This window comes from Chrysochloris asiatica, unplaced genomic scaffold, assembly GCF_000296735.1.
Source record: "Chrysochloris asiatica unplaced genomic scaffold, ChrAsi1.0 scaffold00027, whole genome shotgun sequence".
NCBI lineage: Eukaryota > Metazoa > Chordata > Mammalia > Afrosoricida > Chrysochloridae > Chrysochloris > Chrysochloris asiatica.
In genome coordinates, this window is record NW_006408545.1 from 19,026,853 (window position 1) to 19,039,804 (window position 12,952).

The 12,952-nt window shown below is 42.0% G+C and overlaps 1 protein-coding gene across 1 annotated transcript in view; it reads right to left on the minus strand.

The window, feature by feature from the left end:
- Nucleotides 1-292: 292 nt before the first annotated feature.
- The window catches only part of ARMC2 (armadillo repeat containing 2), a 143,512-nt gene continuing 130,852 nt past the window's right edge, over nt 293-12,952 (minus strand). Inside the window, exons 15-17 of the mRNA XM_006839993.1 lie at nt 12,660-12,792; nt 11,890-12,050; nt 293-450 (exon numbers count right to left, since the gene is read on the minus strand). Coding sequence (XP_006840056.1) covers nt 293-450; nt 11,890-12,050; nt 12,660-12,792 — 452 coding nt within the window. The remainder of the gene's footprint in view (nt 451-11,889; nt 12,051-12,659; nt 12,793-12,952) is intronic.

Below are 12,952 nucleotides of genomic sequence, written 5' to 3' on the forward strand. Positions count from 1 at the left end.
CACTATTTCAGAGAGAATAGAAGAAAAAGGCACTTGCTTAGAAAAACTATGCATATATTGCCAACTTACATTTCTCATAGTAGGAAGAATAATATGTCACATATTCATTTTCCCATAATATTTAACAAAGGGAAAATGCTTGTTCCTTTTAAAATCTTTAGCTCCTCACTAAAATAAGTACTTGAAAAAGTTTTTCAATATTGGTTAATACTGAAAAAAGTTCACATTTGTCGCCACTTTTTAAGAACGAAGGAGAGGAGACTTCCTGTTTCTGGTGTGAATGTGCTTCACATTACAAAGGAGGCACCTGCAGGGGCTCCAGGAAGGTGTGGTGTCTCTGAATTCTGTTTAGAAGCTGCTCTGCTACCGGCTTGAATTCTGTTTCCCAATGGAGTTTGTGATAATTTCTTAAGTCTGGGTCAGAACTGCCATCCAGTGCCAGGTCTTCATCTGTGTCAGAAAAACAAAAAGTTGCAACAATGATTTAGAAATGTAATCCTACTAAACAGAGTTTAATTTTGACAGCCATCTTTAATACCAACACAGGACAAGATAAAGGATTTTAAGGTTCAAAGAGTTGCTTTTTGTTTGTTTTAATGAGTGATGTTCTTTACCCTTTTGTTTTCTTTACCAACATTCTAAAATTAGTCTGTTTTAGTCTCTTAATTTAAAAAAGGGGTAATCTGGTTTTTTAAAATCCTAGACTGAATTGAGCTTTTATTTCATCTAATTCGTGAGTCTATATGTAAGTTCTCATACAAACGTCAGATCACAATTTTTTTAGAATAAACAAATCATGAATAGGTTTCTCCCTTGCCAGCACTTTTGAAAAGTTAGCTATTTCAGCAGTAGACAGATAATAAAAGGAGTTAGAGAATTTGGGGTGAGGGGGAGATAGCTCAATTTGCACTTGATTGTAAAATCAGATCTTTGCTGGCTTCATAGCAGCCTGGAACATACTTGAAAAAAAAAAAACCAACCACCTATGCCCTCTTCAACAATAGTGAAAATGGGGGAACTTTGAAAATTCCAAATCTAAAAACAAAACATAAGAATTATAGTTTTAAGTCTTAATCCAGTTCTTTGAATACCCTAAATCCTGTGAAAACCCTAAGTATGATCCAATACAAGAAGAAAGACAAATGTCCACCAAGGTTTTGGTGCCTACTTGCCACCACATTTTCACTTGCTTATATTGTGGCGTTGCGGGTTAATACACTGGACTGCAAAGCCGGTTTGAACTGCAAGGTCAGCGTTGCAAACTCACCAGCTGCTCCTTGGAAGCCTATACAGGGTTGGAACTGACTGAACAGCACTTAACAACAACATATTGGGCCTCACCCCTGGTGACAGACTTCAGCAATGTGCGTGGCCTGCCAGTCAGAAGATTGGCTCTTCTACTTCCTAGTTCTGTGGCCTGAGGCAGATTTCTAAAGTGGTAGCCACTATCTCCTAAAACAACCACTTACATAATGTGCATGCCCCACTCCCAGTATATGTTGTTGTTAAGTGCTGTCCAATAGTCCAGTCAGTGTGACTCATAGCAACTCTGTATAGGGTTTCCAAGGAGTCCTGGTGTGGCACTGCAGGTTAACAATGCTTTGGACTGTGAGGTCAGTTTGAACCTCAAGGTCGGTGGTGGTTCAAACTCACCAGCCACTCCTCAGAAACCCTATACAAAGTCACTATTAGTCGGAACCAACTCAAGGCACTTTACAACAACAATGTAGGGTTTCCAAAGAGTGGCTGGTGAATTTGAACTGGTGACCTTATGGGTCAAACTAACCTTATGGTTGTTGTTGTTGTTGTTGTTGTTGTTGTTATGTGCCGTGGAGCCGGTTCCGACTCATAGCGACCCTGTACAGGGTTTCCGAGGCTGTAAATCTATACGGGAGCAGAAAGCCTCATCTTTCTCCTGTGGAACAGCTGGTAGTTTCGAACTGCTGACCTTGCAGTTTGCAGCCCGATTCGTAACCACTATGCTACCAGAGCTCCTTATGGTAGGAGCATATTCTATTTGAAAATGCTGTGCTACTCTGTTTAGCTCACATTCTCTACACTGATTATTTCTGTACACTTGATGTGTACTTTGGCACTTTGGGTGTTAATGTTACTACCCAGAACAAGATAAGGGCATCTGGATTAGTCCGGAGTCACCCCAGTTTGTTTCTGTTTTCCCAATCAAGTGGACAGCTATGTAGCTGGGAGATAAATTCCTGACAGACACCAAGACGTCAGCAAGCCTCCCCAGGGCAACCTGGATCTCCCCACCCACCAGATAATGGAGCTTTGAGGGGAGGGACACGCAGATGGTGTCTGATGCCTTCAAAGGCCTTCCTATTTGGCTTCTTCCTGGCCAGGGGAGTAGGCTGGATGCTGACTGGTTTCCAATTATTGTGTAGTCGTCCTGCTTACTCTTTTCTAGATTTTCTGAGTGACAAACTTTTGTTAACAAAATGAATTCTTTTCTTTTACGGCCTCTCTCCCATGCTGCTTTGTGCTGAGCACTGAGGGCAGGCGGGCACTTAGCAGTACTTGTTAAAACATTTAGGTTAGTCAGCATTCAAAACCCAATAGATGTTCTTCTGGGGAGAAAGATGAGGCGGTCTGTTTGTGTAAAGATTTACAGTTTTAGAAATCCTCTGAGTCAGAATTGACCCGATGGCAGTGAGTTTGGTTTTGGTGTTACATAGAGTACTAAGTATTCTGCCCAGAGCTTAGTTGCACAAAGTGGTTTTAGCAGACTCTCTGCCTTAAAAACAAAACAAAACAAAACAAAAAAACCATCAAGACTGATAGCTTTGTTGAGGCCCCAGCCTATAATTGGTTAATCCACATTTGGGCTCCTTAATCCACACTAAATCCATATTAATTCTACATTGGGTTAGACACAGTGACAGAAGAGTGGTCAAACAGTTACAGGTAAGAGAAATGCAATCTAAAATTTCAAAGTAAATAAATGTATGCTATTGTCCTGCTGTGGCACTGTGGGTTAAGGCAGGCTTTCAGGGATAGGGCACCAGGTACATACCAGATCCCCTCCATCCACCTTTTGGAGGAGGAATGGGTGCTCTGCCTCCTTGGGCAAGCAGAAGGCGCTGGGTTAGACCAGGTACCCTTTCCCCAGACACCCTCTGGGCCAGCAAAAACTCCTTCCAGGACTAGGCACCCTGACGACCTCCTCCTCCCCACCCTCAGGCCTTCCAGTTTTCTCCTTTTAAATACGCTTTTCTTGTTTTCTTCTTTTTCCCTTCCCTCATTTTTCTTTGATCCTTTATCTTTGCAATTCCCTTTTTCTTTTTTCTCCCCATCTGAGTATTCTTTTTTCCTTTTGTTTCTCTTTTCCTTCCCTTATTTATTTCCTTTCCTTTAACCTTTTTGTCTTTTCTTATTTTGTCCCCCCTCTGCTTTTAAATTTATTATTTTATTAACTGTTGTTCTTGCTCTTGTTTTTTATTCCTTTTCTTTTCTTTTGTTCCAGCTGGTAGGAGACAACAACTATGCCCACACAGCCCAGCCATGCCCAAATATTCCAGCACCTGACCAATCATAGATGAACCAACACCAGCCCCACCCACCCTCAGCTACCCTACACAAACAGTGAGCAGACAACTTCACATACAGTCTCTCCTCTATCATAGCTGCCAGGAGACAGGTGAGACAAAAAGGGACATAGTCAAGCTCTACCTCCAGCCAGACCCTACCTGCATGGCCCTCCCAATTCCAGAGCAGACCAAGCTCCTTCAGGACTTTACAAACCGCTCCTGGGCTCCCACCCCATTAAGTCTGAGCATCTGTTTTACTCGTAAACTGAAAATGAAATGGAATTTTAAAACTCTAACTGGAAAAAAAAACCAACAAAACATTTTTAGAAAATAGTACAGATGTAAATGCAGGGTATGTCAAGAATCAATAACTTCACATTTGCTAGTTTTATTTTATAAAGGTTTGCATGATTTTGTAGCAACAGTTTTTGTTTTATCCCCATACATTTTACATCATGACTTAGCATCTATGTATTTACATATTTAAATAACAAATATTTACACTAGAATGCTTGCCCTTACTACCTTACTATATATTGTTGGTGTTGCTAAGTACTGTCCACATCATCAAGCCATTTAGACTCTAGTGATCCAGTACAGGGTTTCAGAGGAGCAGCTGGTGAATTTGAACCAATGACCTTGCAGTTCAAACAGACACTGTGGTCCAGTGCTTTATCCCACAGAGCCACGCCAGGGTTCCTTACTATATATATAATGCACTCTAATATACACAAAGGAGCTCTGGTAGCCTAGTGGCGACCAGTCGGGCTGCCAACCTCAAGGTCTGCGGTTCCGTGGGAGAAAGATGAGGCATTCAGCTCCGGTAAAGATTTGCAGCCTTGGAAACTCTGTGCACGGTCACTATAAGTCGGAACCGACTCCACGGTACTTAACAACAACAACAATACATACAGGAGCTTGAACTGGAAGGTCGGTGGTTCGAGCTCACCAGCTGCTCCTTGGAAACCCTATACAGGGCTGCTATGGGTCAGAATTAACTCAACGGCACTTAACAACAACATATGCAACTTCCGTTTTTTAAAATGCTGGTCATACAGGCTCACTGGTTGGATACAGACTAGCAGAACCTCCAAGACTATGGCCCTCGGTCACCCTTTAGGTCTGGAAATTAACGCACCCCGTGGCTTAATTGTCAGACAAGAAATAATCTATCTGGGAACAATACTAACACTAGGGAGGTGTGCATACCTTAGAATGATCAAGTATTTGAGATCAAAAGAAATAACATTCACCCTAGGACAGAGGGCAGGAGGATTGGGAAGGAAAGAGGAATGGAAACAGGAAACCTAGGGAGGAAAGCGATGAGTGATGTTACATTGTAGAGATTGCAATCAATGACCTGAAACAAAATGTGTGTGAATCACTGAATGGAAGAACTGATGAGTTCTGTAAATCGTCACCCAATTCACTACAAAAAGTTTGTTTCTGGCTTTTTTTTTTTAATGCTAGGCTTTCAAAGATTTCTGCTCCTATAAAGATTTACAGCCTTGGAAACCCTCCCTATACAGTGTCGCTATGAGCTAGCCCCAACTCAAGCTCACACAGCAACGGCAGCAGCATAATCAAATAAATTGATTTCATAACTTAAAGTGTGAGATGTATTTACTTACATCACTAATTGTAATCAAGTTTTCTTTCTGCACAGCACACTTCCAAATACTAAAATATTTTGGCAAGGTATTAGAAAGAATTAAAAGACTGAAAAAAAAAAAAAAAAAGAATCTGTCAGTGACCATTATAACACAATCACCATACTATTTTAAGTATCTTGCAGTATCAATAAAAGTTTCCCTGCTCACTACACTATTTAGGGATTATTGCCCTAACTATTCTCTAAGACAGTGTCCTGGTGTGGCGCTGTGGGTTAATGCGCTGGACTTCAATGTCAGTTTGAACCACAAGGTTGGCTGTTCAAGCTCACCAGCTGCTCCTTGGAATCCCTATACAGGGTCGCTTTGGGTTGGAACTGACTCGACAGCACTTAAAAAAATAATTCTCTAAGAGAGTCCTCACGTGCTTCACAATGCACCTGATATAGCTCTCTGGCATGGGCTAGATGATATGATCCTCTAAGTTAAACACCGGGCCCTGCTCTTCCCCTTGTTATATGACCTAACAAATAAGTTCCATGAGCTTGATGACAAACAGAAAATAATAAATAGCACACACTGATCACTTGTTGCTAGCTGCCCTAGAGGAGCTCACGGTAGACTGCTGGGACCCGGGCACCCAACTTAAGAAACTCGTGGTCCAGTGCTAATGAGTTGGTAAAACATGATGGCAGGATACTAGGACATTTCAGACAACATTATTTTAAAGCCATTTGCCAGAAAGATGATCAACCTCCCAGCCATAATGAGAACCACTACTTTCTCTTTTTGCTTTCCGCAGTGATTCAGCATGAAAAAGCTACTGAAGAACTATCATCCAGCATTCACCTAACCTACTCCATGTTTGTAGTTAGCTTAACTCATGCCAGGTTTGCGTTGTTCCTCACCCCAGCCCCCTGCTCACGGCCCTGACCTCTGTGGAGCTGTTAGAGCTTTCTGTATTGCTCAAGGACACAGGTATATTGGGTGTGGCCATCTAGACAGTTATGTCTGGAGGGTCCTGAAGACATGACTCACAGGGGCTACTCTTCATGTTTTATCTGATTGTTATGGTCAACATTTATGTTGACCTGAGTAATAAAAAGTACCTGGAAAAGCAGTAATTCCTCTAGAGACATTCCATCATTTAAATTCTATGTATTCCATTGAGAAAATCTTTTAATAAAACTTTATTTTTTTTTCCTTCTAACTTGGAGTTAGTGAATTGGTTCTGCTGCTTCATGACAGTAAGTGCAAGGGTTGTGGTGGTTATACACCATGGAGTTGGTTTCGACTCCCTGTACAGGGTTTCCGAGGCTGTAACTCTTTACAGGAGCAGAAAGCCTCGTCTTTGTCCCATGGAATGGCTGGTATTTTCAAATTGCTGACCCTGAGGTTCGCAGCCTGATTTGTAACCACTACACTACCGGAGCTCCTTAGGTGAAAGAGTACTGCTACATAATAGAAACCTTTATTACACAAAAACATCAAAATGTGGAGCTATTGTTTCTCAACATTGCCTCCATCTAGGTCTCTACACTTCTGAAGGCAGTGTTTTCATCTCTCTATCCCTCCCCCAAAGAATTCTGTGCTTTTCAATTTATACCAAAACTGCCATTTGACATCCTTGAAGGACTCAACTCATGTTTCTTTTCAATTTCTTTTGAGCTTGGGGATGAAAAAGAAGTGTGAAGGGGCAAGCTCAGGGCTGTAGGGTGGATGGGATAAGGTTATCCATCATAAGTCTCGTAGGACAACCCTAGCTACCCTTGAAAAATGAGTACATTGTTGAGAGAGAAAAAAATTCCTCAGTTCAACTTTCCTGGCCTTTTTCTCAATGCTGCAGTTTTCAATTTTCTTAAAACATCTTCCGAAGAAGCCTCCCTGATCTTCCTGTGTCTTTCGATGAAGTCTGCCAAGATGACCCCTTTAGGATTTCCAGAAACAGTTGCTATAACCATCTGAAGTGACTTCGCTGCCTTGAATCTAACAGGGCACAACAGATTCCCTTGGGAGTCCCTTGCTCTCTGGATCCTACTGGTGAAGCCAAGAATCATCCCGATTATGGTTGGTCCCAACGTCTTCATTCGCTTTGATCTAACTTAAGAGACAGCTGGGAAGATCAGCTCTTTGAGCTAGCTGATTTTTGCACAATGCTTTTGGCTCTTAAGATAGCTTGCTTAAGACCAAGATGTTTGCTTAGAATTGAAAACTTCAGTAGCAATTGCATCAATGATATTTCTATGGTTTTCTTCCACCAGCCAGAGCATTCATCAAAGTCGATGGTTTCCCCCTCTTGGCTCATCTTTGAGGTCTTCTTGACCTTCCTTAGAATGCTTCATTCATCTAAAAGCTTGTTTTAAGTGAGGCATCAATTCTGTGAACTTGTTGCAAATCTTCAATGATTTGGGAAGATGGCCATGTAATTTTGTTAAAAATTTGATAGTAGTCCTGACTTCAAAATAATTTTTTTTCCATGGAACAAAATATTCTTTTTTATTTGAAGGAATTCTAATGAGACTAAGATAAGAGTTTTACTGAGAGAACTTGTCTGTAGCCGTCCACTAATTGCAGAGACATGCTTAAGCATGTTTTGTTTGGAATAAACCTGTGCAAATGTATAAACTAGAACCCTAGTAGTAATATATTTTTTTTAACTTTTTAATTGTGAATTGAGTGAAGGTAAACAGACAAGATCATTAGCTTTACTTTCAACCAATCAGACCTTTTGTTTCATCCCAATGACCACACTCCCCGCCCAGTAACAATAGTTATCTGGCTTCCAGCCTACGGCTTCCCTTTGGTAATACATAATAAAAAATTTCTTATTGCTAATTGAGTGAAGGTTTACAGAACAGATATTCAGTCCCACATCCAGCAAATCATACACCTCACTTCATTAACACTTGTTGACTTACTCTCGTATTTCCACAATTTAAAAAAAAAGTTTAAAAAATGATGAACTTGAAAAACTATGAAAAGGACCTCCAAGGACAGGCAGCATTGGGGATGTGGCCTCACCTGTGTGGCACGTGCACACAGGTGAGGGAGGCACAAGCAGGAGCTGAGGGGATGGAGGAGTAAGTACTAGGTCCACTACAATGACGCCCCTGCCAGGTGCACCGCCCCAGCTGAGAAGCCAGGCAGGCTCACCCTTACAGAACAGTACACCTGGCAACAGAGGAGACAGACGCAGAGATACAGACGAGGGCAGCCAAGTAGAGGCCTTGAGGAAGCAGAAGCCATGGCCAACCAAAGGCCAACAGGGAGCCAGGAGAGTGAGGAGAGAACTTTGTCTACAACAGGGTGACTCTCTGCTACTTCTAGAACTCCATCTTCCCTGTGTACCGTTTCCCACATGCCTTCTTTAAGCAAGGCAGCGGTTCGCAGTCCTGGCTGTACATCAGATTCACCTGTGCTGCAATTTTAAAACACAGCTTTCCCAGCCTCATTCCAGAGCCCTGAGGCAGAATGCCAAAGGATGGTGCCAGGACTGCGAGCTTTTTAAAACTCCACAGTTTAAAGGAGCTCTGGTAGCATAGTGAATTACGAACTGGGCTGCTAATCTCAAGGTCGGTGGTTCGAATCTACCAGCCATTCTGAGGGAGAAAGATGCTACTCTAGTAAAGATTTACGGAAACGACTCAATGGCACAATGGTCTAAAACATTCTGATGCTTAATCACTGTTAAGAGCCACTGAACCACTATGAAGGAGCCCTGGTGGTACAGTGGGTTCAGTATTGGGCTGCTCATGGAAACGGTGGTGGTTTGAACCCACCAGCTGCTCTGAGGGAGAATGATGTGACAGTGTACTTCCATACAGACTCAGAGCCTCAGAAACCCTAAGGAGCAGTTCCACTCTGTCTTGCAGGGATCACCTTGATGGTAGTGGGTTTGGCTCTAGTTTTTGGAACAAGAATGTGGGGGTCCCTGGGTGGCACAGAAGGCTAATGTGTTCGGCTGTTAGCCACAAGTTTGGAGGTTTGAGTCCATCTAGGTGTGCCTCGTAGAAAAGGCCTGGTGGTCTATTTTTTTAAAAGCCGTCACTGAAAACCCTATGGAGTACACGTGTACTCTGACACACAGAGTCTCCAGGAGCCGAAGTTGCCTCAGCAACTGGTTAGTTGGCTAGAGCGAGTGCACTGCCCATCACCTGAAGACGTTCAGTTTTCACAGGGCACAGTCTGAGGCTCAGTGACTTAAAACCAGACTCCGTTTGTCTTGCTCTGCATTTAAAAACAACCCAATAACACACCCACACCACACACAACATCATATTTACCTAGATAAAGTAAACTTCACACCAATCCAGAAAACCTGATTGTTTTCAAATAACTTTCAAATCTGAGTTCCCCCTTAGGAACAGTGAGAGCTGACAAAAGGACCTTAACCACCAGTTCTCAGAAACTCACTATGTGCCAGGCACTGTGTCTGGTTCCATCACACAGCAGCTCCTTTAGCGACTGAACAACCCTGCACCTGAAATATACCCATTTAGAGATGAAGGAGTATACATCCAGAGTGGCTGCGCTTAAGACTTAAACACCAGAAGTCTATTACTCAACCACGAAGAGATACGAGATCCTGATGCTCACTGCAACACGGATGAGCATCCGAAATAGTACAGTGAATGAAATAAATCCATCACAAAAGGACAAATATTGTATGATCCCACTCATAGGAACTAGGCAAATCGATAAAGAACAAAGGGGTGTTGAAGGCGGGCATAAGGAGGTGCCGGTGCTTAGGGGCCATGAGCTTCTGTAAATGATGGTGGAGTCATTTGGAAAAGGAGAGCAGTGATAGTTGCACAAAGCAGTGAGTGTAGTCAATGTCACTGAATTACACATGCAAACATTACACATGACATACAATAACAATAAATAAAATAAAATAAAACAGCTTAAGTGACACACCAGGGCTGAAACTCACAAGTGGCTATAGCACGAGCCTCTGGCTTTTCCATTGTGCTTCATTATCCTCACACCACCTCGGGGCAGGAGAGGGCTTAACCTGATGCAAGTTTCAGAGATGAATGACAGGCTCTGAGAGTCTCCTGTGCACATCCCACCACCAGTGAGAGTTCGGATTTGACCCCAGTCTTGTGAGTCCCAGTGAGCCTTTCCATGCTGCCTCACTGATTCAAGCCTGACCAAATCATTGTTTTCAGATCTGAATAACTCAGGATACAAAAAATATATATATGTATTTTTAAATGGAAACATTTTTTGATATAGATTCTATCTTCTTCCCATTGCTTTGTATCAGTGAGTTCCAGCCTCTTCATAGATGTGGACTAGACTGTAAAGTCAAATCATTTCACAGACAACCTCCGCTACCACATTGCTATAAATAACTATTTATTAATAGTTAACTATTATTGTTAACTAACAAAAGTTCATTTAAAGGTACAACTGAATTTGGAGGAGCTTTAAGGCAAATGTTTTCATTCAAAACAGTGTGCCTGTACTTTTAAGTGACAACACCACATTTAGGTTGAAATCTTGTATTTCTGAGGTATACAGAAAAAACAACATTCTTATCAACAGAGAAAAGATTGAAGTTGTCAAGGACTTCTTGGATCTACTATCAACACTCATGGAAGCAGCAGTCAAGAAATCAAACAATGCATTGCATTAGGCAAATCTGCTGCACAAGACCTTTTTAAAGTGTTGAAAAGCAAAGGTGTCAGCTTGAGGACTAAGGTGCACCTGACCCAAGCCATGGTATTTTCAATAACCTCATATGCATGCAAAAGCTGGACAGTGAATAAGGAAGACCGTACAATTGATGCTTTTGAGTTATGGTGTTGGAGAATATTGAAAGTGCTGCCAAAAGAACCAATAGATAGATCCGTGTTGGAAGTGCAGCCAGAATAAGGAAGACCGTACAATTGATGCTTTTGAGTTATGGTGTTGGAGAATATTGAAAGGGCTGCCAAAAGAACCAATAGATAGATCCGTGTTGGAAGTGCAGCCAGAGTGCTCCTTGGAGGCCATGATGGCCAAACTTTGTCTCTCATATTTTGGACATATTGTCAGGAGCGACCAGTTGCTAGAGAAGGCTATCATGTTTGGTAAAGTGGAGGGTCAGAGAAAAAGAGGAAGACCCCCAGCGAGATGGATTGGCCAAGTGGCAGCATCATGGCAACAATTGTGAGGTTGGCCCAGAATCGGGCAGTATTTCGTTCTGTTGTGCATAGGGTCACTATGAGTCGGTATCGACTCCATGGCACCTAACAACAACACCAGAAGATGCAAAAGTAAAATTTAAGGCAGGAAGTCATAGAAGAAACAGTGATAGTATTCACTGAGTTAAAAGTCATTGTGACAACATTGTAAATAACAGTAGGCGTGCCTTTTCCAGGCCTTTCCAAATTATAATAACCTCTAACATGCTCTCATTGCTAGTAGAGATGTATCCACTCAAATCCATACCCACCTTTAACCATACCAAACCAATAAATCTTTGGGTCCATTCACATAGCAGTCCTACAGGGTAGAGCAGAAATACCCCTCAAGGCTAACCGAGACTCTCCCTCGTGACAGAAGCAGACTGCCCCATCTTTCTCCCACTAAACAGCTGGTGAACTCAAACTGCCAAGCTTTTGGTTGGCAGCTGCACTCTTAACAACTATGCCAGTAGAGTTCCTCTTTATCCATACAGATCACAGAAATTTTTATTCTATTTTTTTATTTAATTCTGATAAAACACATAGACTCAGAAATCTTACCTAAAAATGATGACAATAGGACTAATAGTGTGTTAGTTTCTTCATCTCCAAAACATGAGGAAGCATTAGTGATATTTTCACTGAAGTTCCATAAAGTTTTGCAAATCAAGCAAGCCAGCTGCCAATCAGTTGGACCAAAATCTTTCAAACAATCCACTAACCTGAATTAATAAAAAGCAAATTGAGACATTATTAAGCATTTGCCAGTAATTTTAAAACTTTTAGCACTATGATGATTACCTTCTGTGCTGTTTAATAGATGTGGCGCTGTGGGTTAATGTGCCAGACTTCAAAGCTGTTTGAACTGCAAGGTCAGCAGTTCAAGCTCATCAGCTGCTCCTTGGAAACCCTATACAGGGTCGCTATGAATCAGAACCGACTCGACAGCACTTCACAACAACAACAACATGTAAGATTAGTAGTCCTGGTGTGGTGCTGTAGGATAAGCACTGGACTGCAAGGTCAGTTTGAATAAGGTTGGGGGTTCAAACTCACCAGCCACTTGTAGAAAAGCCTACAGGGTCTCTATGTGTGGGAACTGATTCCATGGCACTTAACAACAACATATAAAATTAAGTGATCCTTTAAAATAATATCTAAGAATTTAAGTTACTACAAAGTAACAATAATCTGAATTATGGACCCTAAATTCTCTGTAGCCCCAGCTTGCTGAAAGACCCCTGTCTCACAGGAAGGATGAGAACAGGGCCCAATCTCCTTAGAAAACCATGTCCTCTGAATCCTAGAGGACTCTATGCCTTGACACTTACTTTTTAATGCCACCGTCGTCTTTTAGGATGACCCGTTTGTCCTTATCCACAGTGAGATTTAGGAGAACACCACAGGCAGAAAAGCAAATATCTTGATGCTTAGCATCCAGCAGTGCAATCATGAACTTGTGTACTGGGAAGGTAGAGAACAAATGCAGACCCATGAACTCTCACAGGGTTTCGGCTATATTCTTTACAAAAAGGCTGCCCTAAGATGAGCTCTGGTAGCGTAGTGGTTACGAATTGGGCTGCGAACCTTAAGGTCAGCAGTTCGAAACTACCAGCCGCTCCGC